Source organism: Metopolophium dirhodum, chromosome 7 (assembly GCF_019925205.1).
Source record: "Metopolophium dirhodum isolate CAU chromosome 7, ASM1992520v1, whole genome shotgun sequence".
Taxonomy (NCBI): domain Eukaryota; kingdom Metazoa; phylum Arthropoda; class Insecta; order Hemiptera; family Aphididae; genus Metopolophium; species Metopolophium dirhodum.
The window spans coordinates 26,624,204-26,650,146 of NC_083566.1; the positions used below are offsets into that span (position 1 = coordinate 26,624,204).

At 28.8% G+C, this 25,943-nt stretch overlaps 2 protein-coding genes across 5 annotated transcripts in view; one reads left to right on the top strand and one right to left on the bottom strand.

Moving 5' to 3' along the window:
* LOC132949687 (lipase 3-like) overlaps positions 1 to 18,859 on the top strand; it is a 24,511-nt gene extending 5,652 nt beyond the window's left edge. Inside the window, exons 1-8 of one of the 4 annotated variants that reach the window (XM_061020685.1) lie at positions 7,239 to 7,613; positions 9,975 to 10,155; positions 10,236 to 10,350; positions 12,325 to 12,571; positions 13,258 to 13,416; positions 17,176 to 17,260; positions 18,262 to 18,404; positions 18,551 to 18,859. In XM_061020685.1, coding sequence (XP_060876668.1) covers positions 7,524 to 7,613; positions 9,975 to 10,155; positions 10,236 to 10,350; positions 12,325 to 12,571; positions 13,258 to 13,416; positions 17,176 to 17,260; positions 18,262 to 18,404; positions 18,551 to 18,742 — 1,212 coding nt within the window. In that variant the 5' untranslated portion in view covers positions 7,239 to 7,523 and the 3' untranslated portion in view covers positions 18,743 to 18,859. Of the gene's footprint in view, positions 1 to 7,238; positions 7,614 to 7,669; positions 7,866 to 9,974; positions 10,160 to 10,235; positions 10,351 to 12,324; positions 12,572 to 13,257; positions 13,417 to 17,175; positions 17,261 to 18,261; positions 18,405 to 18,550 lie in introns of those variants that run through there. The other 3 variants (XM_061020688.1, XM_061020687.1, XM_061020686.1) reach the window with 3 other exon arrangements.
* A 1,272-nt stretch (positions 18,860 to 20,131) lies between these two features.
* LOC132949686 (protein cereblon-like) lies at positions 20,132 to 25,807 on the bottom strand. Its single transcript, XM_061020684.1, has 10 exons — positions 25,551 to 25,807; positions 24,769 to 24,839; positions 24,605 to 24,660; positions 22,950 to 23,149; positions 22,740 to 22,880; positions 21,587 to 21,703; positions 21,393 to 21,499; positions 20,997 to 21,148; positions 20,725 to 20,939; positions 20,132 to 20,661 (listed from the first exon to the last, which is right to left on the bottom strand). Exons 1-10 carry the CDS (start codon positions 25,607 to 25,609, stop codon positions 20,460 to 20,462), a joined length of 1,320 nt encoding a protein of 439 aa, XP_060876667.1. The 5' UTR covers positions 25,610 to 25,807; the 3' UTR covers positions 20,132 to 20,459.
* Positions 25,808 to 25,943: the final 136 nt, after the last annotated feature.

A 25,943-nucleotide genomic window follows, 5' to 3' on the forward strand; every position in this document is an offset into this window, starting at 1 on the left:
TGGTGTAACACTATAGATTTAATAACAATACTACCAATTTTATTTATATTTTAAATTTATGGATTTTATTCGTATGAATTTTTTTAATAAATAACATATAAATATAAAATATATAGCATTTCTGATGTCGGGGTAAGGCCCTCTAGCCCTCCCCTACATTTGCGTCTGCTGCTGTCGAATTGAGATTAAAATGTATTATTTCATTGAAATGGCATAAATACAAATTTACATTGATTATTAAAAATATGACCGATATCTGTTTTAATTTACAAAAAAGTTTTGATATAATTCTGTTCACATTATTTTGCATCACAGGATTAACGATCATATAATTATTAGGTACCTATGTAGGAATTATTTTTCTTCAGGCGTTTATAATGTAAAACGCCTTCACGTTTAAAAATAAAAATTTTTTGTGGAAAAAAAGGTATGCTTTTTAAACGACTAATGAGTAGTATACTGATTGTGTGGTCGTGATGAAATACAACCACCTCTTATGAAGTTGACACTGACATGCAACAACAATGTCGCGTGTTGAATTAGTGCATTACATAAAATTATCAATGTCATGTATGATCTATACAGAGTGATTCACCATCCATCAGGCGTAACAAGATCAACAATTTTTTTTTTGGGGGGGGGGGGGGGTGGATGCTGAAAGTCTTCCATACATTTTCGGATTTTCATTTTCCTCATAAGTACCTACCCAAATAAAACTATTTGGCCCCACCCTCACATTATTAATTGCCTATTTTTACTATAAAAATAACAAAATATTTATTTTTACTCTAGTTTCATTTTTCTTTTATTATAATTTATTACTATGATTTTTACTACAAGTTCATGACTTGTTTGAAGTTTTCTTTAACAAATTTAAAGCCAGATGAATTGTAATTTACCAAGTTCTTTGTCTGAATAGGGCCTGTAATTAGACTAATTAGAGTAATCCGCAATGAAATGGATCAATATATAATTTGACAACAAAATATAAAATAATACACTTTATAGAACATTAAACAATTAAAAATGACAAGATGCCATATATATTATAAAGTTATTTATATTGTTGTGATATCGTTGGCATTGGCATTAAATAGTGCGTGTCATGTGCAATGTGGATTATTATTATATATTAATTTTTAATTTATATTATATGAGTTAAAAGATTAAAGAGGAAAGTATGAGTAACTTCTGGGAGCTAAGACCTCCCTAAAATGTTCAAATTACCATAACCCCCATAACTTACAAACCCACTATCATGGATCTATATTATCCGTGGTACACAAAGTCGAATAACTCAAATGCGACTCATTCGAATTTCAAATGCATTATTAAGTATAAACAAGGTTGAGCATGATTGGCGAATCACTCTGTATAGTTATACGAATGAGATGTACATTTTTACCTTTCACTGATATTTTATTCAATACTACTGTCTACTAGATGTCGAAAATTGTAGATGTAGTCAAGAATTCAAGATATAATTTAATGATTTTAATGTCTATAGGTACATACTCGAGATTATCTTGATTTGTAGTTTTTTTTTTTTTATATATATAATATAATATAAATTATCGTTTTACCTGAATGCAGAGTATTTCGATTTTTTCATCATGAGGACTTTCTTATTGGAAAATACCAAAAATGAAACACAGTTATGTCTACGACGAGCGAAATGAAAAGATTTAAGTACCAATGGTCTGACGCGCGGGTCACAAATCACGATAAACAAATAAAGTTTATATTATTTTGTTGTTATGGATTTACGGTACCTATATAATATCTCATAAAATACGTATAATGTATACCTAGTATAATATTTTAAATATTAGACGTGACTCACACTATCACAAAACCCTAAAATGTGTAAGTAATAAATAAAAACACCATAGAAAAATATTATAAGTCATTATCTATACAGTAGTATAAATTAATTAATATAAGCACCCAAACTAAAGAAAGAAACGTGTAATAGTTTTTAAATTAAAATAGGGTACTTGCACATCAAATGGTTATAACAGCTTTATTTAATATGTCGTCACATGCGATTGGCTACACGCCTAAACCTATCAATAATTAATTATTACGTTGAACGAGTATTATATAATATTATATATTGTAGTATTATAATTTATAGCAGTATGTAAATGTTTTCTTTTTTTTTTTTTTGTATGTATAGCATAATAATTTATACATAACTTGTGTAAACATTTCTCAATTGATCGGATTTGAAATAAAATTAATGACTTTTTTATCAATTAAAATAAGCAACAGTTGTTAAATCTGTATAAGAAATTTGTTTGAAAAAATTTTTTCGCCATAATAATATGTCGCATAAATTATTGAAGAATTTAAATTACTTAAATAGTTAAATGTGTCAAAATTAAATAAATATAAAAACATTAATTTTAAAAATCAATTATATATTTAATTAAGTAGACAAAATATGTATAATTGTATAAATGCTGTACAATCACAGAATTGTTGAAATTCGTTTATATAGTCTATAGTATTAATTAAAAACATTTTTACTATTGATATAATAAATATTCAACTGATATCAATGAAACGACGAATAAAATCAATATAACGTCCTAACACACCTTAACACACCGATAACAGAATATATTTGAATATGAAGATAATATGTGCTGTAATATTTTATGGTGCCTTGGCCAAGGGGGAGAGGGCACATCTTACTACTGCTAAGATTTTTGAAAATCTTAAACGTACATACGCGCAGTCACACGTCACTATATTTTCAAATCCCATGTGCCACAAAAGTCCCAAAAAGCGGAAAAAATATTCACCCAGTACCGAAAGTCCAATTTTAATTTTGAATTCCTCAATCTTTTTTCTAAGTTACGTATATCTAGTAACAAAGGAATTTTCATTTTTTTTTTCAAAATTCACTTCCTACAAAACACAGACAAAAAACGAAGAAATTCTAATATATTTTCAAGATTAAAATTGAACTTCTGGAAGTATACTTATGTTCGCTTATTAGTCTAAACGCACGAAAAAAAACGACCAGCTTTCAACAACCTTAATATATATAGTCTTGTATTCTTGTCAGTAAATTGAAATACTTAATATTCGAACTAAAAATAAAATATTTTGTTCACAAGTCACAGAACATATTGATATAATGATATACCTATTAATACATTTATATGAATGAATACATTAACCTATGGTTTACAATATTGTTAATACATTGTTATATCGAATGTAGATATATAGGTACCATGTTGTTAACATAAATATACAGTCATAAAAAAAGTAGATACACTTTATGAACAAGCACTTTAATAAGTCGTCGTCGTCTAAAGTTTCCGTTAAAATGTTTTTTGAAAATATATGATTAAAATATTTTGTAAATGTGTTTTATAAAATATTTTCAAATATATGAACTTTTGGGCCAAAGAATATAACTAAAATATTTCCCAATTATTTACGCAACTTTTTTTTAAAAATATTTTGACAACTATATTATATTTTCCTGAAAATATTTTTATGCTGTATGGGCGCTATGGGCACCTATTATACAATTGTATTTATGTAATACAAAACATCTGTTGTTATTTGTTATATTATTATATTATTGTTCAAACATTATGTGATTAAGTGCCTTGATCAATTATTCAACGCAGTTGCCTGTTTAATAAAATATAATATATTAATATGCTGTATAATATTGGATTATATGAAACATTTTACTAAATAGATTTTGTGTAGTCTATATTCTATTCATAATTATTATCAAAGAGTCCGTGCCAATTCAAGTATAGACTTACGTATAATAAATAAAAATACCACATAATTAGGTATATTGTTTATCCATTTATATATTATAACGTATCTTTTGTTTAATTATTCAATTTTAAAAGCAACTATTCGAGCTAAATAATATTAATACCACCAAGGTTGAACTGCCAGATGTAAAACTCATACGAATAGGGCATTATGAAGATTTTACTTCTCGCTTTGACAAACTATTTAATACACTTAAATACCAATACCTACTACCTACCTAGTTACCTTTTACGGTTCACATTGTACATTGTTTTACCTATGAAAGTATTGTAAGCACAATTATATAATAATATAAATATATATACAACTCATTTCGAGGGAACTATTTATAACATATTATCAGAGTTGCTATATCCGCATTTTAGAAGGTTAGTGTAGCTATAATTTTTCTGACAAAAAGGAGGACACGTTCTAAAAGTTTTTAATAATTGCCAATATCTAATGGATAACTAAATTTATAAAAAACTATAAAAAGCTTACTACTTAATTACTACGCCAGTCAATTTTATGTAAAATTAATATTTATAAATAGTAAAATAGTAAAAAAATAACAGTTTAATACTACTTAGTAGGTAGTTATAATATAATTAAAATAATTTATGATTGAATGACGATAGTAGTCACTACAGGAATGGTGTTGATTGTATAACTAAATCCTTACGCAGTAAAAAATATATTTTCATACAAATTTAAATTTTTTATTTTTGTGAATGCGGGATAAAGCGGAAAACGTGATAATCCTTACTAATTTGGACGTCTGTCGTCTGGTCACACTATACTCACACTAGGTATACAAGGTTAAGTCGCCATGGATAACTAATTAAATCTGAACTTAAAATGTTTTATTTAGGTGTCATATTGACATTGTACATTTTTAGTGTATACGTTACAGATTGTAAGTATTTCCTTAAATAAAATATAAGTATCTGCAATATTATTCAGGATAGGTTAGCCTTATAGTATTGTGTATATAAACATACAATAACAAGAATCTATGTATGTTCCCACATGTATGCACATTGTAGCATGAGCCTGTATGGAAAATGACTAATAATATGAAAATTTTTAATTGTTAAATTGATAAAGATGTTGGTATGATAGGTACTACAGATGTGACGTTAATTATTGTATATTTCTAAATTTAGGTAATAAACCGCATAAAGTATCTGCTGAAATGAGAGATATTGTTAATAGTTCTTAATTTTCCGATATTATAACTTATACAATAATATATGGCGGTGGTGTTATATGCCTGTGTGTATGCACACGGTAAAATAAAAATATTATACAAGTGATATGACTGTTGTACGTATGTGCTGATAAAATATACGCATCGGTCACTTGAGTGATATGTAAGTTGTTGATGTGTAAGCACACATGCGTTTTCTCATATGTAAGCGTGAAAAAATATGTTTTGCTCGAGTCGGGAGGGTTTCGTTGGTGGTGACTGTGACTGGTAATGGTGTGTGTTTTAGCGGAAAACGTGATAATCCTTACTAATTTGGACGTCTGTCGTCTGGTCACACTATACTCACACTAGGTATACAAGGTTAAGTCGCCATGGATAACTAATTAAATCTGAACTTAAAATGTTTTATTTAGGTGTCATATTGACATTGTACATTTTTAGTTTATACGTTACAGATTGTAAGTATTTCCTTAAATAAAAAAAAAGATGTTTATCGTCTTAAACATTAATAATATGTAATAATAACCTGTAATCCTTTTATGATATTCTGTTGTATAAACCGTCCGATTTGAACAAATTACGTTATTTTGGTTGGCTGGTTAGGTTATGCAAATTGGTAAAATTTAAAGACAAAATTAATTAATCCTATAGGTTTTCGACAAAAGATAATATAGATAATAGTTCACTGATTTGTTTGTGAATCTTACATTTGAAGTTGATTATAATGATAATACTTACGAAGTACTTACGACAGCCGACATGTACGCGAGGGAGAAACTGTAATAGGGCCATAAAAACATAACATAGCTTAATATATAGTTTACTGTTATAAAATACCTTGTAAATTAGTTTATTGGTATGATACGTATTAGTGTAAAAAGATAAACAATAATATTCATCAATTAGTTGCATTACCTTCCACTGTGAACATTTACAATAATATTATTTATTGATTTGAAAAATATTTTTGTGGTTGTCAAAACATGATTAAATAGTGTTTAATATTTCAGCGTAAAGGAGTTAATGGAATCAGACATGAACGTACAAATAAAAGTTGGTAGGCACTCACGTGAAAATATTATTACAATGAACTATATAATATTTACTCTGTAGGATTTATGATGAATTAATTATTATATATTATATTATATTATTATTATTAATATAATATATTGACTTAATTCGAACAAAAAAAAGTTACAATCTACCAGTATGTATATTTGATAAAAGCATACAAGGAGTAAAGTAAACGTACTACTATTATACTTGATAATTTTTCCGCAAAATGGAAAAAATGAATCATTATAGATATTTGTTGCACGTTCTTGTAGTCTAATGTCTTAGTGGTAAGACAACTTAGATCTTAGTAAAAAACAAGAATCAAAAATTGAACACTGGATTTACCACTATTACGAGACCCTCTCGTGGCTACCCAAGGCTAGGTTACATAAATGTGTTTGGTTTTGACCAGCCTGGAATAAACAGGTTTTTGGAGAATTCAGACAAATTCAAATTGTATTTTTTATTGTTAATTGGTTTTTCTTCGTGTTGTGCAGCATTTCTTTAATTTGAGACATTCTATAACTTACATTCTATAACTTACGTTTTTAGAAGTGTAGCATTCAGGTTTTTATCCAACTCTTTTAGTCTTTTGTCATAAAATACTTATGAATAGTTAAGATGGATATCAAATACATTTTTTAGACAAATTATATCTTAAATTAATAAAAAGTCTGTCATTTAAATTTTAATTTGGCGGAACATGTTGGTTACTTTAGCCCACTGTAGTACTGATCTGTATAAAGCAAATTAAAAAGTAAAGTTATAAAATCAAAAATCAAAGATGAATTATGATATTAACCAGTATGTATAATATCTGGCTTATATAGGTACCTATAGTATAGTATATTATAATGCCCTGTATAATACATTATAATACATTATATAGGTACTATAATATTATATGGTTGGCCGCTTAATGAAAGTAGGTATATATAATTACATAATATTATAACCAGTGCTTAAATTGAGGGGGTGGGAGAAGTGCCCCTCTTCTTTAAAAATATTTATGCATACACTTTCTAATTATATTCTAATTAATAAGACATTTAAATATTATTACACTTTTGCATTCCACTTCTATTTTTTTCCCAATTCAAGCACGCTGATTATAACCAGAAAACCGTTAGTACATATTATATAGCTATAACAATAGTCTGATATATTATATTAACAACAATAATATTATGATAAAATATTTTGGATAATTCACGACGCTCGCGGCACGGAGGAAGGGGCTAACATATTATGGCTGCGGACGATAAATTTGAAACGGCCCCCGCCATGGAAAATATATAGACCTATAACGGCTAACAACACATGATGGTCTAGGATCCGCTTCTGCAAATCGCTCCCAGTTACGGTCATGCAGCTGAATAATGGTTTAGCCAGTTATGTAGGTACCTATTAGTGTTTTCGTCCGAGTACGTTAGCTACCCGCGTTATCGTTGCACGTGCGATGGTGCCGTCGGCCGGTGCGGTTGTCGCGGGTATTTTGACATTTTACTCATTGATTGTTCGAGGATGCGCCGACGGTTTTTTAAGTACAGTGAGTGTTGATATACAGTATAAATATTTTAAATGTGAACAGACCACTCGTTTTCTACTTGATTCAAAGTCATAACGAAATAACGTTTCAGAAAAAGATAAATATATTTTTGCCATTTTTTTATTGCTATCATTTAAAAAAAAAAATGTATTATCTTTAAATGACAGCATGTGACGTATATTTTGAATATCTCATTACGAAGATAAATATTTTCTGATAATTTCAAAAACAGAATTTTGAACGAGGATGTAGGTAATTATGATTTATAAGTAAATATTTTAAATTTAGATGAGTGGAGTGGACCAAAATTTTTTTGAGCACATTTCTCACCACTCATATAAACATTAGATACTTACAACTTACAAGTTATAAGCTATATCTAATAAAAATTATACATCTCGTTCGAAATTTGTTGTTTATACATTGAAGTTTACAGAAAAATATTCTGCTACGGAATACCTATAAAATGAAAAATATATGCTGTAATTGTAATTTAAAAAAGTAAATCTTAAGAAACTTCAACGATTTAAGCAATAGAAAAAAATTAATTTTTTTTTATAAATGTTGTTTTATTATGTAAAAAAAATGTTTCCATAAACGATACTAGTAAATGAGTGTCAACTTTTAATTTATTTTATGTATAACCTATGTATATTATATTATAAATTATATCTATATGTCATGAAAATTTGAAACGCAGATATATATTTTATTTTGTTTACACTCTTAATCTCACAGTAGGTTAAATGCGATAATTAATACCATTGATTATAAATTTATAAATATAGGTACTACTATAATATTATAATTTCTGTTCACCGGTCGCCAGTTCGTATAAAAAATATGTTATCGTGGTTATACAATCTCTCATATCTGAACTAAATATATCTTGATTTAACAATACTATTAACTGAATCAATAACTATATTTCCGTATAGATATCATGAATATAATATTATTATTTTTTTTTTTTTATTGATCTTAAGCTTCGGCAACTATGGCCATTAGCTGTAGTGGTTTGTTTGTGGGTTGTTAGTGTCGGTAGGGGAAGGAACACGTGTGTGTTGGGTTTGGCAGAATTTTTGATTGGGCACCCGTAGGTATCTGCCATGTCCGGGTGGGGGATGGCGGCATTTGTTTTCCGGACACCATGACTTGCACGGAGAAAAATGCCGCCCGGTGGTCGAGGATCGAACTCGGACCGGCTGTGCCGAATCCGTCACGTTAGACCGCTTGGCCACCTCGTCCCCCTATATATATATAATATTATTGTGTAGTCACAAATATGTCTTATAATTTAAAAGTACTAAAAAAGAGCGAAGCGCAAAGGCTCTGTTGTAATGTCATACTTTCTGCATACCCCTGAACGCGCCAACACTGTGCCACTTCGTCCAAAGAATAAAATAAGAGATATATTTTAACGATTTAAGTGAAAATAATGAAAATATATTAAGATTTTTAATCATTATTATTATCAAACAAAAATAAGATTTAAATTACAAATTTAAAAAATCGGGTAAGTGCAGCGGGGTGGAGTATGTCAGCGGTGTTGGAAGTTTGTCCATCGTCCCCCTTTCCTCGCGGACAAGGATAGTGTATACCAATAGTATACTATTACAGTATTTTGATTTGAATGCAATTATTGCATTCAATAAAAAACGGTTCTGAGCGGAGGATCAATGTAACAATTAGTAATTATATGTAGCAATATATATATTTATATATGTAGTATGTTTAATAAATAATATTATATAATTTGAAATTAGATTCATAAATTATGTTTATGTTCAATAATTAATTGAATAAATATAAATTCATACATTTACAAATTTTTAGGGAATATTTATAAATTGTATTCGTTTCTATGGTGGTAAACAAAGCGTTAGAAAAAATATAGCTTAGCAATAGGGTATTTTGGTGATTTTTCCCGTGGCGTTAAAAAACTATTGATAAAATCGAAAAGTAACTTCTTCAAAGTCCATCTTGATCCAATTTGATAAATGATAAGAAACTATATTTTGAAATCGAAGCACTCCTTCTGGTAGAAATTTTGTTTACAAGATAAAAAAAAATAGAGAAAAAAAATTATATCTATGGTCTATGAAAGTTACTTAAAATACAAATTTGTATAGCCTTACAGGAAACTAAAATAAAACCTCGGCATAAACATGATTAAATGCAAAAACCTAATTAAACCAACTCTGTGTAAACACATTATCAGCCCTCCCTCAACTACCAAAGAAAAATTTTGGCTACGCAACTGTGTTCTATATAATATAGTACGTTCGTTATAAATCATTTTAAATGTAGGCACTACTACAGGAATCTATAAACAATAATATCGTCAGTAATTTTTTTTAGGGTCAACTCATTGAAAACCATGGTCATCAATCGTATAGCAAGCATTCAGTAATAACCGAAGATGGATATATAATTAACTTATTTCACATCAAAGGCCAAGGCGGCCCTCCATTTTTGCTTCTCCATGCACTTATGGGAGCATCCGACCAATGGTTACTAAGAGACGGAGATCATGATTTACGTAGGTAACACTAGAAGTAGTCTGGTATTAATATTGTGCTTCGTAAAAAATCTAAAATAATTCTGTTTTGGTTTTCGCAGCCTCGATTTTAATTAACAGTGGTTACGACGTCTGGTTGGGCGACTTTAGAGGTAACATATATTCTAAGAAACACACACATCTCAATGTATCTGATCCGGAGTATTGGAAATTCAGGTAAATTAAAAAAATAATATATATATATATATATATAATAATTATAAATTACTAACGAAACCATGTTCTTAATGAAAATTCAATAATGTGGCGAAACTTCCATTCGAATCGTAACTCTACACTTACCTATATTCGATTGCATTGAATTCGATTGGACTACAAATTGATATACGTGAAATTAATATGATTGTGTTGCGTGCCAATTTAAATTTTTTTGATTTTAAATGGTTTTATGACAATCATTTATCATATAGTCGGTCGTATTATTGTATCCTTATTCCATGCTTATAGAGATTTATATTTCGAGAAACAAGTGTGTTGGCTAAAAAGCTCAACAAGTGTTTTGATTATTATTATTTTATGCTCTTCGGTTGACGATTGTATTACATGTTGTTGCAGATTTTTACTGTATCTACATACTATTATAACTGTGTGCTAATAATAATATAGCTAATGTCTGTGTGGCTGTGTAATATAGTAAGTATAAAAACTATACGTACTACGCTGTACCAAGCCCCCAGGGCAAGTCCTTTTTTTGGCATAAAACCGGTTCTCAGATTTTCGCATGACCATATACCGCCTACCGTTATATACTGTTATTTTCGGAATGTTTGCCGGGCAACAGCTATACCGACAGTCGACCACACATACCATCATGATATCAACATACCGTCTTTATGGTTGTATGGTGCACACTACATCATTATAGTTAATTATAGTAGTATACATTTTACTTTGCAGTATGGTTATACACTTATTATACTAGTTTAGTGTACAGTGTGTACTTAAATTCTGCACGTGTCTGGTTTTTGTGTAGGTATAATACAATATTCAGCCGACAGCCACTGCATGAACAATAATTATTAACGATTATGATTATACCATCAAATTGCGGGTTATGATTTCATAACATATAATAATATTTAATACGTATCATTAGTGACCGTGGATTAAGGACCACGGAGTAGCCTCTGGTTCGATGATTGGGTTTCGCTCCTATCAATTCTTCGAATGACCCTGAACGTTCCTGAAATTATGCTAAAAATTGAATAACGCGCTTAGAATGATAATGAGTATTTAAAATAAAATTTGTTATATAGTTTATTTATAGTACCCACGTCAGCAGGCGATCGTTGTACCTACTACCTACCTACATTATACTGAGTACTATAATATGGATGCAGGGTCTAATAGAAATACTTAATAGCTGAAAATGTAATTAAATAATGTCTGGGTAGTACATATAGGTAATTAGTTTCAGTAGTTTAAGTATTGTAATTAGGTACCTAGTTAATTATATATTTACTCGTTTCTTGTTATATACCTACTCATATAATATATATAATATATAATATACTGTATACAGACATACAGTTATATGATGGTTACTACTTTTTGATAATACGATATACGAATTATATATTGCGACTGTTTCAGAATCGTTTTTCGGATGCGATACTTTCAAATCCAATTTTAACTATGTCAAAACAAAAATTATATTATAACACATAATCGGCCATCGCCGTGCCCCCACACGACCCCTGCTGTTTATATTGGTCAAAGATATTGAGGAAAAATCCCTAATAGACTATATATACCACTGCAGCGAGCTGCGGACCTAAGACCTAACCCGCTCTACGACCAACCTTTAACTCAAACTCGATATTATAAAATTATAGATATCTTATAAAAATTATATTCAATAACTCAAATCTCAAGGAGAATTAATATAAATTCTACTTGTGTATTTTTCGAGTTATATAGAATAAATAAATATACTTGCCTCAGATATGACTTGTGCGTACATTCGAGGGGCAAGAAACCATAGATAATATAAGAATATATCTAGAATATATCTTATATTATCTATATGCAAGAAACACATTTTAGTCGTTAGAGTTTTCGTTTTATAACGACTCCACTGTATAATATCTGCATAATCATTATAATATAGATATCCATTTTTTTTTGCAGCATTGACGAATGGGCGTATTACGATGTTCCGGCCATGATGGATTACGTGTGCAACAATACGGAGTACGATAAAATGTACTTAGTGACGTACTCCTTGAGCAGTGCCATTTTGCTGGCCACCGCGTCCGCAAGACCCGAGTACAACGACAAGATCATCGTCAGCTATCATCTGGCCCCGTTCTTGGCGTTCACCAACATCAAATCTCTACTGTTACGGATAGGCATACAATTTGGAGAATTTTACTTGGTTAGTCATATTAGCTGGTGTCCATTTTTTTTCCACGTCTCCAACTCTGCAGCAGTGGCACATTATACGCATACAGTATTATACAGGCTACAGCAGAGGAAAGTCTTTTAATACAATGATATTTTACTGAGGGGGACACTGACATGTAGAGTGTCTTTTGCATAATTGATTTTTAGTTATTATACCACATTCTGCCCTCCTCTAAGAATTTACCATAATGTACCTACGCCAATGGCTCTAACCATGGATATTTGTCAGCAGAGTTGTCGTTTAACATAACTTATAAGTGCAGAATACAAGATACGTGCTTTTTATTAAACAGCTATAAGAGTAAATTGTATTTTGTATGAAAAATAATGACGTGTAGAAATTGTTCAGCTATATATTATTCAAATCGCTGTATGAATATAGTTAGAATAGGTATGTAATATAATTTAGAAAAATATGAACTTCGTAAAGAATAATGGTCGAAAAATATTTCTTTTATAATTTACGGGCTTACAGCGGTTTTACACTCGAATTTATCACGATTTGATGTTACATTGTTACCCATATAATGTTAGATCTATACCAATCAATAATATTTTAGCACTTAAGGTCGATACGCACGGAGATAATAATATTAAACTGACGTTTTAAAAGTTTGAATGATAAATTAATAATTTCAATACACGCCATTGTTGCAGGCAATATCACGAAGCATCAAGAATCACGAATTGTTTTCAAGGAACCATTGGACAATGAACTCTATATCGCTGTTCTGTAATAAGAAATCAATTTTCTTAAAGGCGTGTGTGACTTTGTTGTCTGAATTTTTCGGATTCGACACTTCTGGAAACTCTACTGTAAGTATTTCGAAAGTCGTAACATTTTGCGGACGACACTCAAACTTTGTGTAATTTTGTATTTGTATATTATTCGGATAGTTTGTAGGCGGGTAAAATCAAATAGAATAAGTCTAAATAATTACTTCTCAGAGAACAAAAAAACCGTCTCTGCTCTGTACTAATTTCAGCATACTTATAGGTATTGCCTTTTCTATTTTTCACGAATAATAATATTTAATATGAGAAAAAATTACGAAAAATCCAATATTTTGACGATGAAAACAACCAGATAGGACATTTTTTTTTACATAAGACAATTCAAGTAGTCCAACGACTGTGAAATGGGCAATTTGACTTATTGGCACGCACACGTCTTATTGTATGCTACTACCCCTTTCATCAGTCACCACGCCGTTAGTGCTGTATGATACCCATTTTATTAAAAATTCTAACAATGCATAGATGTATACAAGTTTATACTGGACAAATATATCAGAATATTGGATGTCAATTGAAAGACAACAATATGGTGGCGGGCAGTTTAGTTATATTCGTTAAAGGCAAAATGTGTGAGAAAATGTCTGAAATAAGATAAAAACGGTACTCGACATATTATGGTATATGAGCTAGGTACTTTGTAAAATAGCAATTATAATATAATTTTATAATGATGAATTTATAATCGGCAATAAGTAAGGAAGCTATATAAATAATTAGGTAGGTAACTTAAAAAAATAATTGGTACCTACAACTTGTAGGCTATAAGGCTGTACTCAGGATAAATTTCCGGGGATGGTTTAAAAGTTAAAACTGAAATATTATGAAAAAAAACTAAAATTAAAACTAAATTTAAATTTCTAAGTTTACATAGTTCGAGGGATGTGAACACTTAATCTCCCAAGTTCCAGGTACGGCCTTGAAAACCTACAATAGTAATAAGTTATAAGTAATAACTAATAATACTGGACATTCTTAGGTTGATCCACTTAAGTGTCTACACCAGTGGCGTAGACATGATTTCTGAAGGGGGGGGGATCATTGGAGGAGAAAATTGGAAAATCTCTTACCCTCTCAAAAATTTTTACCAAGGTAATAAAAATGCAATGGGGGATCTGACCCACACACGTCCCTCCTTGTCTACGCCACTGGTCTACACTCATTATTTTGAAGTTTCAACTTTTTTGAATGACACCATACTTTTTAAATTTAATATTCCAAATCAGAATAGTATTCGGAGTATTTTAAACTTCAAATTTTTAAAAGATCAAATTTCGGACAAGTAGTTTATTATACTTATACCTAATCATTTACAGTTTAGATGAGTGGCGACGTGGAGTAGTGTTACAGGGGTATTACAAAATGTTGTCCACTCATCAAAACATTAAATACTTATATAAGTTATAAGTTTATATTTAATCTTTTAGTGCATATTTCGACGGTTTTTGTTTTTTTAGACACATTTGAAATAATTATTATTGTAATGTAGAAAAAAAAGTGGGTAAGTGGATGTTGCTCTGCTGTACAGTAGGTTACAAGTGGGTCAGTGTAATGGATGGTGTTAAATTTTAATTCAATGATATAATATCATTGCATAAGAAAACCGATTCTGAGCGAAAACGGTCAGTCAGCCTATGGTATTACCATTGATTAAATATACAGTAGTATATTTAATCAATGGTATTGCTAATATATTTGATGATATTATTGTGAATAAAGTAATTTATATATAACCTATTTACGTGGAACCTTGTTTTAAATTTTCAATCCTTAGCTATAAAATTTGAAAATTTTATAAATTTTTAACTACAAAATAATTATTAAATTTTAAATTTGATACATTTTGTCAAAATTCGAACTTTAAATCCTTATAACAAAAAAATTGTGCATATGTATTTTTAATATTTTTCAACTGCTAATGTAAAAATATATCAGGAGCCTGGAATTAAGTTTTCACGCTTTTTTACCCAACAAATAAAATGTTGTTGATATTTATAGGAAAGAAAACAAAAAAAATTGAAAACTGACAATGCCCATAAGCAGCTCAAAAAAAGTCAAAATATTTTTAAAATTTTATGGTGTTTAGCAAATGAAAATATAAACATTCAAGAAAATTTTCTTGTATCTATAGTTATTCGTTTTTGAATAACAATAAAATAAGAAAACCGCTACATGAGAAATCGAATGAATATCCAATATTGTGAAAATATGAACTTCAAACGCTCGTAAAAATTTAATTTTACTTTCTTTTTGACATTTTTTTTTTTTTTGATAAAGGTAGATAATCTTATAAGGAATCTTGTATTACATTTTAAAATCTTAGATTTAAAAAGAAAAATTTTTATGAATTCTTAACTCAAAATAATTTGGTAATTAACGTGAATTTTCCATATTTTGTCTATTTTTTGAAATTTAAATGCTTATAAAAAAAACAGTGACTAAGGATTTTTAATATTTTTCAAATGTCCTTGTATTAAATTTTCAAACTTTTTTACCCAACAAATAAAGTTTTATTGACATCCTTAGAAAAAAAGACTAATACAATTGGAAACTGAAAATGTTCCTTATTAGTTCAAAACAAATCAAAATATTTTGAAAATTTTACCGTGTACAGAAATGTCAATATAAATGACCAGTGAAAATTTCATGTGTACATTTGTTTTAGAGTTACACCAAAAATCAAAATCTATTGTGTGAAAAACCGATTTTGCGTAAAAATTCCCGTTTTTCCGGCGCTTTTGAAAACTATTGGAAATTTTAAATTTTGACCTCCTTAATGCACCAACGATATTCACTTTACCATCGAAAAAGATACTGAAATTGAAAATCCAATAATTATTTCGACTACTTATCGTGTACACAGACACAAAAATAAAAAAATAAAAAAAACGCACATCATTGTAAAATCAATACATTCATCGTTTCACTCAGAATCTAAAATATTATATTTTTAGTTTCGATTAATATTGAAATAAATTAATAAGTAGATAGGTATTGTACTGGTATAAACTATAAATTAATAGGTATAAAAAGTTTTCCTTATGGATTTAAACTATCAAAAAAACACAAATTATTTAGGATCCTAAGTACATTTATTTTAAAACACATTTTTGATATTAATTGATTCCCATTTTTTTCTTATAGATTAAAACTACCTACAAAACAGATATTTTAAAGAAAAGTATTTATAACAGTGTTCCATAATTTTAACTAAATACTCAAAAATATATTTTTTGCTAATTTTTTCATGCATATTCTAACTTTTTAGTGCATATTATATTTAAGATTTTTTGGATATCTTGGATTTTTTTGTATATTTGGTTGGTTTTTAAAGAATAAAAATCCGTGCTCTAGTTATAATTAATGAACTACTAGTCCGAAATTTGATCTTTATAGATTAAAATACTCTGAATAATATTCTGTTTTGGAATATGAAATTAAAAATGTATGGTGACATTCAAAAAAGTAAAAAACTTCATCAAATTATATTAAAACAATATTTTCAAAAAGTTTTAACTTTTATACCCTAGGGTACACTATAGGGTATACTATATAGATTCTATAGTATATAGCCGTAGCATACAACTATGCATATTACATTGTTAGGTAGGTAGGTAATAGGTATATAAGACATGCTAGTATGCAACCGATTTGATATAGCATTTATTGTGATAGGTAACTATAGGTTAGCAAGACGAGTAACTTATTCACCATTATTAGAGCGGCATATACCGGCCATTTACATTTTATGCATTACTTTATGGTTTTATGTAATTTCAGATGGACCTGGATTTTAAATTGACTTACTCGAGGGCGGGCGTATCGTTGAACAGTATAGACCATTTACTTCAAATGATCAAAGCCAGTAAGTATATAATATGATAATTCTATTATGTATTATTCACTTATATTTTTCGCTAATACCTACCGTCAAACTGCGGGTAAACTATATAGCTGCTTAAGAAAAATTTAGCGCAAAAACAGAACTGTGAAGCGTTATGCGTATGACATTTAATTTTAGTATCAACATTCAAATATTTTCTCCACAAAATAAAGTTACCTACTTAGTTTTGACATTCTTCATTTAAAATAAGTGCGTTTTATACTTGAATCGCCTACAGTAAATCATTAAAGACCTTCATTTTTTCCTACTGCAGTACTGTAATGATTAGATATAGCGGAAAATTAGATTTTATATTATAATAAAACTCTTTTACTACCCCAAGCTAGACACCTGCATCCTGTGTGGCGTATGGATGTATCTATGGTAAATATTGGTTCAGTTTCAAAAATAAAATAAAATGTTTAAAGGACCAATATGGAGTAAATTTAATTTTGATTGATTCCCACATAAAATAACTGGAATTTTAAGAACCTGATTTTTTTGCAACTTGGCAAAATTACCGGTCTATGTTTGTTTTTTATAATTTCCATTTAAATATTATAAGTTCAGGGCTCAGGCCTTAAAGCATTTGCTTATTTTTATGGGTTGACTTAAAATGTAGCAGAGTGCTATGGAAATGTATGTCGTGTTACGACACGTTAAAATTATGAAATTTGAAAGTGCTTTTTTTTTGCTTTTTTCATCGATTTTTCAAAAAAATGCTTATTTCCAGTTTTTCTGGTTATTTTTGCTTTTTTGACCAGTTTTTCTACTTTTTTATGGTTTTCTACTGCAAAGTTGTTTTTGATGAATTAAAGTTAAATCATTTAATGCAATAATGACGGTAAGATTAAATTAATTTTTTTTTCAACTATTTGTAAATATCGTTAACATTTTAATTTTCAGAAAATCCCTCAGAAAATCTATAAATAATAATGCAAATTGTCTCGTGGTATTAACTTTAGATTGTTGTGATTTCACAGATAAATTTCAACATTACGATTTAGGACATAAAAAGAATTTGCAAAAATATGGACAACCAAAACCGCCGGAATACAATCTAAGGAAAGTCACGTCACCCGTTGTATTGTACTACAGCAAGAACGACAGGGTCGTAGACAGCGGTGTAAGTATCTGTTAAATAGTAAATAATTATAGAATAACAAATTTAATTTGGTTATTAAAATCCTTGTTTTAAGTATATTTAATCAATGGTTTAAGTGTAAATTAAACTACTAATTAAAACTAATTGTTTTGTTATTCTGTTTTCAGACTATACACAAGCTGATCTCGGTTCTACCAAACGTCTACCAAACAATAATGATTCCTCATAATAAATTCGGTCATATAGATTATGCATTTAATTCAAATGCTAAAACATTAGTATTTGATTCGGTTATTAATATAGCCAGACAATTTAGAATTGCCCCAATCCATCAGCAATATGGTTATTATTATTATTAATGAAAATATTTTGTTGTAAATTTTGAACTATTCTATTATAATATTTTGTACAGTTTTTAGATATTATTTTTGTACAATCATTGTATTTTTATTGAATTAAACCAAAGTTAAATTATAGTAATATAGTACATAATTTATAATTTAATTCATACCTAATACAATAAAGTATAGATAAAATCTTCCTTAATCCTTTAGATCATCACAGTTGAGCTGTCGGCATTAAAATATAAAGTAGCCAGGTAGGTACATTATTTTAAATAATTAATAAATAAATAATATTTTACTATGTGTAAATAACATGTGACATAGCTACATCGTTTCAAACAGATATGGGATAGCTTGTTTCATTTTTAATATATATAATATACATATAATAACTATAAAATACAGGATAATCACTATTTAGTCGACGTACAGTTCGCTACTAAACAAATAGTGAAATATAACAGGTATTGAACATTTGCGAGTCTGTTTCACACCAGTCTATTGATAATAGGTATTTCATATTGTCATCATAAGAAGCATCTAGATCTAATAATGATGATCGGTGATGAGTGTTGAGTGATGACTGATATACGCACAATATGAAAAACGTATGCACGTATTTTAATTAGGCTTAATCAAATTTATGATGTTACGATGTAATTAACTGTTACTCTACCTTTATAATCGGTTCCTACACAATACTAAAATATTGAAGCCGGCTAAAATATTGGCATAATTATTAATTTGTCTAAAATAATTTTTTTAAGGAAAATGGTATCTTATTTTTGGAGGAAAATGGACCTGTTTGTATATTTTATGATATTATTGCTATTAAAGTAATTTTACTAATTAGTAACACAGAATGTTTTTAAAAATTTTTTTTTTACAACCAATATACAATCTGTATCATTAGATACAATAAGAATATAGGCTAAAAGTAACAAATATGACAGCCGACAGGTAACGATTATTTTGATGAAAGGAGCTACCCATTGATGACACTTCCTATGGTTACTTAATTATTATATACTTAACGATTTTTTTATATATATATATTTTGTAACAAATCACGACACCATTTGTGCTTTAGGCGTGTTGGGGGATTACCAAAGTATTGAAGTGGAGGTAAAATTTTTGATAAGGGGATTCGAATGAGTATTTAGATGGTTGTGGAATCTTTTATAGAAATATTTAGATTCATCACTTAATGTTTTTAGTTTTAGGTTTGAACGTAGAAAAAAAATTGAGACGTAGGGAGGAGCATTTGTTAACTTCCTTAGAGCAATGTTTTGGAATGCTTGAATTTGTTTGGACATAAGTAGACAGTAGTATGAATTCTGTATTATCAATAGGTATATTTTAATAATTTTTATAGGAAATAGTCATATAAAATTAAAAAATATATTAAGGCAAAAAAATGTTTAATGGATAAATAATATTATTTATAGAAAAAATCTTAATTTTATTAGTTTTGAAAAGGATTTTTTTTTACTAATATCATTGAATATATAAAAATGATAATAATGAAATAATAATTTACAACTTCATAACTTCATAAGATTCAATAAATAAGTAAAATATTTAAAACTTTAACTAAATTTTACTTTTATAAGCTAAACATTCTTGAATTATATTTTTAATTGTATGTATAGCAGCAAACATGATATATATTTATGGCTCATTCACATACTTTGTACTTGTATGAAATAATTGTAATGAGAATAAAGAAAATTTAAAATGTTACTAACATTTCCCCATCATTGATTTCCTCAAGTCTTTCTCTGTCTGGCACTAAGTAGTCTTTAATAGATGTTATGGCGCGTAAAGATAATCCATAAAATTCTCTTGGTGTTAGTGTCAAATTTTCATCAGCCAAATAACTCCATCCCAAATGGCTTTGACAGTTTGAGCACAAAATTATTGTCCATTTATATCTGTAGAGAAATTAATTACAATACTAATGACTAATAACAAAAAAAAAAAATGTTTTAATATACCCGGGAAACCAGCAGCATTCAGTTGACGGACTTCCTACTGATATCACGTCTATATCATCGTCCAGTTCGGTTACAGTTATCATTTCATGGATTATCCCCCAAGAGTTACAATAAGTACCCTGTGGTCCTTCAGGAGACATTGGAAACACATTACTCATATTGCACACTGGAGCACTACAGCCAGATCGAGCACACAAGAATTTTTGCATTGATTGCTATAATAAAAAAAGCGATAAGCCATTGTTGTTACTTTAATTCCCAACATTTCTTACAGTTTTATTCCAATATTGTAGTTCGTATTGAAGTCGTAGGTTTGTTGACTCAATACCAAGCAACTCACTTACTTGTTCTTGACTGAATATGCCAAGTCGTGTCACTTGGAATGACAACAAACAGGGATCATCTGAGATTTTTATATCTTTATCTTTAAAATATAATAATACACAAAAATGATTGAATGTCAGTTGTAAATTTGATCAAACATTTTTTTATGGTACATAACAAGCCTCAATGTAATTTACATGAAATTTGATTCAGTCACATTGTGTGCTTTTTAAATATAATTAAATAATTATTTTAAAATTGAATATACGTGTTACATTACTACTATATATTATAATTTATAATATATTAAAAAATTAAAAAATTATTCAAACATTTAGCCTTACACAACATTTTAACTTTTTTGGCAAGACGAGATGCCAATTCATTAACATCAAACTGTTTATAAACCCAATCTGGCCACTGAGTTTGCCACATGTCTCTTTTACGGCACCTTACATAAACATAATATGAATACTAAATATTAATATGTTAATTTTAAATTATTTCTATTTTATTAAATATTGTATATACTTATTACATTTCACCATGACTCGTATTACGTTTCTTTGGATGTAAACACAATGTATTATACGGATGAGTCAATGTGATATCTGGTATGATTTTGATTTTAGCCAAAGCAAGTGACTGTTCAAGACTAGAAAAAAAAGATAAATTATAATCACAAAGATAATCTGACCCAAGTAAAAATTAAACTATTTTGTATTAGTCAATTGATTTTTTATAGTGATGTTATGTGCAAGTCATTTTTTAGTCTCTGTCCCCTATTTTTTTTTTTTAGACCAAATTATAGATATATTTAAATAAATTCTTTAAAAAATAAAAATAAATTATATAATCTGTTAATCATTAATTAATTAAAAATTAGCAATTAATATTTAATTACAGTCTTAATTGTCTATTTTTTAAATTATATTAATTTCAGTATTTAAATGATTCACAACTATAACATTTTGGACTAGATCGTGTACTAAACTATACTCCGTTCCACGAGAGAGTGCGAACCGCCACGGACATCGAAATGAATTTGCTTCGACGTCGCGAGGCCAAATTTTCCCCACCATTTGGCGTCTGATTTCTGTAAACAGCGGCCCAAGTAACGCACCACAAATATTAACCTCAACTAACCATTATAATATAATATATCAGTATAGGAGTTATTTTTATGAAATAAGTATAATTTATTTTGATTATTACTTTTTTTTTTATTAAAACTACCATAAGACATGTAATAATAATAAACATGATTACACCAGTAATCGCTCTGTATATTATAACGTTGTTCGACAAATATTGAGGGTATACAAAATTGACAGGAATGTGGTGGGGATACGCGAAAATGAACACGTTTTGGTCGCCTCCCAGTCGCACTCTCTCGTGGAACAGAGTATACTAACAATATTCTTTAGGTATAAACAATAATAATTTTAGCTAACCGTAATAATTGGTATTACTGGTAACATAATTTTAGTATTTACTAAACTGAGTAAATAATACTATTTACTTTCTTATCTGTTGTTATACCTACTATTTAAATATCTCCATTAAAATATATTGTTATATCTCTACATTATATTTTATAATAGGTACCTTCAATTGTGGTATGTAAACACATACATAATATATACAAAATCAATCAATTTTTTTTTAAATAATTTAGAATTATCAGTTACCTTTCAGGAAATTTAGTGACTTGTACAATTTCAAATCGCTGATGGCCCATAGCTTTAATTTGAAATGACTGAGAAGTTTCAATTTCTACAGAATGTTCATAAACTTCGGCAATTGTTCCAAATGTACGCTTATTTTCATTACTAATAAAAATGAAGATTTTATATTATTATTATTTATAAATAAATAACTAATTATAATATATGTCTTACAGTTTGTAGCAAACTCCAAATGAACGATTACGGAATATGGCATATTTCAATATTAGTTTAACATCTGAAGAACGAGCTATAATAGGCAAAATTTGTCCAGGCATCAAATTTAGCTTTAAAAAAATAATTGGTAATGAATGAACAACACCTTCTTCATATACTGTGCGTCCAGTAGCTTCATGGAGTCCATCTCCCAAATACTAAAAGAATTGCAATAAGTTATAAAAATATTCAACTGAATATTTTTCCAAAGTATTATACAATATGTATAATTACATTAATATTATGTGAACAATTGATTTAATCTTACAGATGTATAAGATTAAATCAATTGTTTATTAGAATACTTAAATGTATGGCTACTCAATAAATTAAAATACATTTCCACCGTAGGTAAGTTTTTCTACATTAACATATTCAATATATCACATTGGATGTCGGTATATACTTGTCCCTTTGTTGGAAAAATGAGATTTTTAAAAAAAATCTTGAAGACTGAAAAAATGTATGTATTTACGACTTGAAGCACATTGGAAATCGAACTTATAGGAGACACTAACAAGAAACTTATACATCAATCGTAACATGACCCAAGTTATATTGCATTGAATAACAAGGTACATGAATCCAATAATTGGATTCATTCACCACTTGTGAATGATGTTGAATGCTAAATGTATGTTGTACATAGTACATAGTGAATGTGTAAATAATAAGAAAGAATATTACATAAGTAAAAATAATAAATCAATAGTTTATCAGGAGTTTGGATTGCAGATAAAATCTCTGAAAAAAATGGCACAAAATGAAGTATTTTAGAATTTATATTTGATAATATTGGACACAGACCATATAGGTACAATTTCATCAGGAAAAATAAATCTTTTACACAATTTCCAGAATTATATAGTCTGTGTGAGTCATAGATCTTATACTAGTACACGGAGTATGAATGTAGTTCAAGCGGTCAGATGTGACTTACACTGTTCGGTTTTTACCGAATTACACGTCGCATGAACACTATATAGATGATACAATAAACTGTGTTTAACTGTATATAATATATATATATTATCTCACTGTAAGTCTGTAACACAAATTGATAAGGACCGCACTATTTAACCCCACCGTCTATGTGAGGTCTATGGTGTGAATATATACTCGTCCTGTTTTCAGACGATGACTTGGCGGAATTCAATTTAACATTTGTTTTTGTTGAGTTTATTAAGAGGACATGATACCCGCATGTGTTGTCTCTGTCTTATAAGTGCGTAATATAGCAAATTTTACGCTCAGCATAATACATGTACTGTGTAGCTCCGTTGGTTTAAAAATTAGAGTGAATTTACCTCACATAAAATCTAAAGGTAAGATTATTATCTAGGCAATCCCATGGGCTTTTTATTATATTTTAATTTTAAGATGTACAAATAATTTACAAATTTAGCTACAAGTGTTCTATTGAGCGTAACATTTGCTATGTTATGTACTTGTAAGACGGAAACAACACATGCGGGTATCACGTTTTCTCAAGCACTGTTTGATAGATTTTTGTGCTAATAATATTAGTATTATTAGCATAATTAGTATTCAATAAAATCAAGTTTTTAAAAAATTGCTTAGTTTTTACTGATGGACAATGAAAGTTCAATCACCTTGTGTGCTGCAGTTAAGCTTCGGTCGTAGTGTGTTTCTAATTGAAGTTCTGGGGCTAAATATCATTAAAAATATGGATTAATTTATATTTTCAAGAAGTTTAAATGCTGTGAACAGTAATTTTATGTTCAAAAATATCAGAACAAATTTATTTTATACTTACGGATAATAATATCCCTTCTATCTTGAACACGCCGTTGAACAACTGCATTTGAATATACTTGCGTGTTAGTACTAGAATAAAGATTTGAATGATATTCAATACAATATTACTTATTAATTTTTGTTGTTATGTTTAGAGTTTGGCCATTCTGGCTCACTTAAAAAAAACTATTAAAACCATAAATAAATCAATAATATGAAATCTTAATTATTCTTTTATACTGTATACAATTATTTATAGAATCTAGTATAAATTTCAAAATTAATGTTAGTTGTAAAAACTGATAACATAGTGTTAAGTAGCCATACAAAATAAATAAAATAACAGGTATCTAACAACGAAACTTTAAATGTTGACAAGGTACATTTAAGTGATTAAGGGGCGTTCTTACAATGTCCGGTTAAGTATCCGTTAACTTTAACCGGACATCGTAAGAATGGCTCTAAGTATTTAAAGCTAATCATGATTAATGAGGTATAATATAGGTATTGGTCTTTTTCTATGCATTTTCCCAAACTAAAACTCAAAAATAAAATATTTACAATTGAACATCAAATTAAAAAAGCAGTCTTTAGACCGCTCACGTCAGGTGCCACTACATAGGCGTTCAGGAGGAGAGTAATTCCACTTTCTAAAGTAAAAAATACACAGAACCAACAGCTAGGATGACTAGCAATGCTCAGTTGAAAACATTTGTTTGGATACCCATAAAACGCACTCTTACAACAGAAAAGTTGAATAATCGACCCATGATTATAAATATTAAATAGGTAAATACTTACTCATCGTCATCATCATCGGAGTTGTTGTTAAAGTTGTTTGGGGTGTTCTGGGTGTTCATGTTGACAACGTTCGTTGTTCGAGTTGTTCGCTAACAACCAGCGAACCAGCGCCCGGACGTCTGGTTAATTAAAACGTTAACAGGTACCTATTGACGTTGAGTATCCCTCGTAAAAATAATATTATAATATTATCGTAGTGGTCCCAACACCGTTAACGAGAATATCAAATATTAATTAACAACAGTCAACAATCAACCATCAACATAAATATTAAATACAGATAAATAGATAATATAATTATAGATATTGTGGCGACCCACAACAATGATTATACTGTAACCGCGGTATCAGCTGCGCGCCCCTCTTTTTTTTTAACATTCGCGTCTATCTCCA

Excerpts from the sequence above, each read along its gene's own strand:
- LOC132949686 (XM_061020684.1), bottom strand. The coding sequence starts at position 25,609 with ATGAACACCCAGAACACCCCAAACAACTTTAACAACAACTCCGATGAT. Across the intron at positions 24,661-24,768 it reads TAGAAGGGATATTATTATCC|CCCCAGAACTTCAATTAGAA; the intron begins GTAAGTATAAAA and ends AATGATATTTAG. Across the intron at positions 21,500-21,586 it reads AATACGAGTCATGGTGAAAT|GTGCCGTAAAAGAGACATGT; the intron begins GTAATAAGTATA and ends TGTTTATGTAAG.